Source organism: Cucumis melo, chromosome 11 (assembly GCF_025177605.1).
Source record: "Cucumis melo cultivar AY chromosome 11, USDA_Cmelo_AY_1.0, whole genome shotgun sequence".
Classification (NCBI taxonomy): domain Eukaryota; kingdom Viridiplantae; phylum Streptophyta; class Magnoliopsida; order Cucurbitales; family Cucurbitaceae; genus Cucumis; species Cucumis melo.
This window is the reverse complement of record NC_066867.1, coordinates 27,746,033-27,750,727: the sequence shown is the minus strand read 5'-3', so window position 1 is coordinate 27,750,727 and position 4,695 is coordinate 27,746,033. Positions and strand designations below refer to the sequence as shown.

Genomic DNA, 4,695 nt, shown 5'->3' with positions numbered 1-4,695 from the left:
AATAGTTTCTAAAGATCGACGTTGAAAGAAATATTAACATCTCAGTTTTACAAAAATGACAATAAAAACGAATCAATTCAATTTTTTTAAAAAAAAAGTTACAAAAACAAAAAATCAAAATAATATTTAAAACTACATTATTTAACATCCTATTGCTTATTTATCATGTATCACATAGATATTTGTACAATATAATGAAAATATCTATTTATATCTCATGCCAATGTTGAATTCATGACATTAATAGATATTTATAGAAAAAAATAGTAAAGAAAATAAATAATGTATGGTTTTTAAATAAAAATAAAAGAAAAAACTATAGAATTCCAAAATTTAATTTCAAACTCCTTTGATGTATAGTATAAATTTTAAAAACTAAATAATAAATATTGTTGGGAATGAATGGGAACATAACAAAGCAAGAACATTTGGGTGAACTATAGGTGAGGGTATTAAAAAGAAAAGAGAATAGAAATAAAATTTGTTTGTAGCGTGGGGTTTGGTTTTGGAGGAAAACGACGCCGCATATTGAATAAAAACGCAACGACGCAAAGGACGTTGTCGAGGATGACAAAGTTTGTAAATTAATTAAATATTTTTGGTCCCAATTAGTGGCCCCCACACTACCAATTTTACCCATCAAAATAAAGAAAGAAAGAAACTCCGGTGGATCCGACGGTTCACAATTAATTACTCCACCCGTTGCTTTCACAGAAAAGCTTCATTCTTTCGTGTGATTACTTTGTTTTTGGTGTTATCATCGGATTGTGAAAATTAACTAAAATTAAATAACTGAAATGTGAAATCACAAAATGTTTCAATTTTACGTATTCGTAATATATATATTGCAGGAGATTAGATGTAACTCATTAATTATTTATCTTTTTCGAGTCTAACCTATTGTTAGATTGTTAGGTGAAATTAGTCGAGATGTGTGTTGAGTTGATTTCAACGTTAAAAAGAAATAATATATAATTATTATTCAAATTACAATTTTACTATCGATTAACATTAATTTTTATAGAAACAAGAATTATTCACGATTATATTAAATATGTGTTCGTTTATATTAATTTCAAGGCATGCATTTTTGTAAATATTCTCATTTTTATCTCTTTTTAAGTTTTTGTAATTTTGAATGTCACCATTGTAAAAATTGGCCATTTTGTTTCTTATTTTTTTTCTATTTCACATCACAATTTGAATACAACAATGGCACCCAATATTGCCTTCTTAAAAAAAAAAATGTAACCCCACAACTCTCTTTATACTAAAGGGCTTATGTTATACATGTTGGGTATAAAATATAATTTGTGTAAAATAGGATAACCATGACCAAAAAAATGTTTTGAAAGTAAAAAGGACTCAAAATGAATCTTAGCAAAAAAAATTATTATATATAAAGGCATTTTAGAATAAACAAAATAAATGAACTATACTCTTTGAGAGGCACAATTTTTTAAAATTAAATAATATTAAGCCCTCAAAATTTCTTAAAGTTTGAAGTCCACTAAATATAAAATATATTACACGAAGCACACCTTTAAAAGTTTAAAAATCTATATTCCCCAAGTTGAAAGTTTCAATTATAATAAGTTTGTAGTTTAATCGACTAAAAGCAGCTATTAATTAATAAACCAAATTAGTAGGTCATTTATTTAATTAACTAACCTTAAGAGCAATGATGGAGGGTATTAATCATTCACACTAATTAAAGCCAATATCAAGTTACTAAAACTTAATGTTAATTATACTCTACTATAAATAAAATTTAACTTTGTAGTTCACTCATTTCAGAGACATGATGATATTGAGATCAAAGCAAACTAAAGAATAATCACTAGCAAATTATATACAAATATATGTTCTAAAAATTATGGGATGGGTAATTATACATTAATCTAATTAAGCTCATTTCAATTAGCAAATTCTATATACTTTTCAAAACATATAAAAATAGAGATAAGAAGGGGTGCAATGAGTGACTTGTGCACGAGAGATTATGCATGAAAAAATCTAGAACTATTGATATGATTTATGTGAAAAATGGTATATAATGATCTCTTTATTCACTACTTGTTGTTAACGAACCAATTAAAAAGTGTGTAAGATTCGTTAAATAAAAATAATAAATTATCTATTGACACGTAAAATGTTAAATAGAAGTAGTATGTACTACAATAATACTAAATTTTCTCTTGTTATTAAAAAGGAAATATTGAGTTTAGAATTTTAAATTATTTTTCAAGTAAGATATAAATTGATTTGATCGCATAAGAAGAATTAGAATGATACCTACCAAAACACTTCAAAAATCTATTCAAATAGACAAATTGCCACTCAAATTTGTCAACTACATGTATATTCTTTTTTTCTTTTTAATAACATAAAATTGAGATCCAACGGATCTTTTGATCCTTTATCAAGACACAAATTAAAAGTTAATCTTGCTTGATAAGCATTCATTCTTTTTAATACTAAGTTTATAATCATTATCTCTTTATCTATTGATATACGAATTAATCAATCATTAATTATTGAGTAGTAATAAAGTGGGTTTTGAGGGAAAAAAAAGCTTATAATTATTCTTGAAATTTGATCCTAAAAAATGTTCATATATTTAGCATAAAAGTATGATAGATAATTAAAGTTCAAAGTACCATCAAACATTTGGCCTGTTAATAAGTTGGTTGTCATGGTGTAAGTAACTCAACTTCTCGCTAATAGGTAACATATTTATCGAGCATCTCCAAAATTTCATTTTTTTTTTTAATACACTTCTCACATTTACCAATAAACTTAATCTTTACTTCTATTTCCATTAACATAGAGATTGTTTGGCCCTAAGTAGAATATGATTGGTTCACTTATTAATAATTGAAGAGATTCATTACTTAGTTATTCATGTTATCTCATATATCTCATCTCGAGGCATTTGGTTTGCAATAAAAATAAAGAGTTGGGTCCATGATAATTATAAAAAAGTTGACACAAATAACGATGTGAGTTGATGATAATAACTCCTAATTACTAAAGTTATGGAACAACTCCTAATTGTTTGCATAAACTCTCCAATTATCCATCCTTATAATAATTACCATTCAACTCAACCCAATACAAACACCTCCTTTACTTAAAGTCTAGTGGAAGCATCCCTTAAAAAATATTTAATTTTGAAGTTGGTATTTGAGTGACACCAACCATAATAGTTAATATATCCAACCACATAATATAAAATATATAGGAACACACAGGATATAATATATGTATGATTCATGATGATAATAAATAATAACCAATTCACCACCCAAAAGTTTTAACTTATTCTCCACTTAGAATACCCCACCAATAAATAAAATACATAAAAAAATAAAATAAAAGAAAATCAATCATTTAGAAAGGGACCCATATTTCATTTTCGCAGCATAATGTACCCATCACCCTCGACCCTCCCCTAAGCCCTACTCTTTCATTACGTTACATCCAACCAACCTCTCACCACCTAGCTATACCCAACACACACACAAAATATAACTCAACAAAATTACTTACCTTAGTCTTTTAAATATTTTACATTCATTTAATATAATGGAATATCAATCCATCCATCCAATAAATTAGAAAGATTTAAAAAGAAAAAAAAAGGAAAAAAACGACATTGGAAGGAAGGAAGAAATTACATACATCATTCTTTCTTTCCTTCCTTCCTTCCCATTTTAACAACAAATATTTACGTCCTAAAATGGAAAAAAAAAACTACTTGCGTTAATTAAATTAATTAATCTCATCCAATATATTATTATTGTTGTTATTATTATCATCTTTCAATCCTCGAACCCAGTTTTTTCCCAAATTGCATTTCTTACCCTACTCAGATCTCTCCCTTTCAACGTCCTCCCAATTCCTTCGTGCACCGAAAACGATGCGATCCTCGTCCTCGCCATTTGCCTCGCCAGAAACTCATGAGGTGGAACTCTCATTTCTTCCTCTTCATCTTCATCATCTTCCATGTCATCCGCGTATTCCGAACTCCTCTTCTCTCTATATTCCTCCTTCAAAATCTTCGACCAATCCGGAATATTCACCGGCAACGATGACGCTCCACCTCCCCCCTGCACCTCCACTCGTTTCGACGAAATTTTCTTCTTCGGGATTCGCGTAGGAGATCTCGCCGTACCCGAGTTGTAAATGTCAGATTCGTTGAGTTCGAAGGAGAAATCGGAAGTGAAGGAGTGGTGGTGGTGGTGGCCGGAGATGTCGCCGGTGAGGAAACGGTAATTGGAACGACCGTAACAGCTTTTTCCGGTCGCCATAAGAAGGAGAGAAAGATGATTAATGCGAATGAAAGTAGTAGTTGGGGATTTTTGAAAGGATTTGAGAAGAAAATATTGGTTGAGGGTTTTTGGATTTGATTTTGTTAAGCGCTTTTTATAAAAGGTTTTTGGGGGATGGGCTAGAGAGAGAGAGAGAGGGGGTTTTTTCTTTTTCATTACTGATTGATTATGGATAAGGCTTTATTATTTATTTCACTATGTTAAATTAGTTGTAAGTTTTGAATTTACTAAAATGTCCCTCTTGCGATTTTCGTGGAAATGACACGTTGGATATTTCAATTTATCCACTCAAAAAATGCTCTCTCTTTTTTTTCTTTATAGCGAGGATTCAGTGTATCGCAGCCCATGATAATCGGGAAAG

General features: G+C 29.3%; 1 protein-coding gene across 1 annotated transcript; it reads right to left on the bottom strand.

The window, feature by feature from the left end:
• Window positions 1-3,553: 3,553 nt before the first annotated feature.
• Window positions 3,554-4,489, bottom strand: LOC103501949 (uncharacterized). Its single transcript, XM_008465722.3, has one exon. It carries the CDS (start codon window positions 4,311-4,313, stop codon window positions 3,825-3,827), a length of 489 nt encoding a protein of 162 aa, XP_008463944.1. The 5' UTR covers window positions 4,314-4,489; the 3' UTR covers window positions 3,554-3,824.
• Between the last annotated feature and the right edge of the window lie 206 nt (window positions 4,490-4,695).

What these genes read in the sequence shown, in the direction of transcription:
- LOC103501949 (XM_008465722.3), bottom strand. Translation starts at nt 4,313, where the DNA reads ATGGCGACCGGAAAAAGCTGTTACGGTCGTTCCAATTACCGTTTCCTC.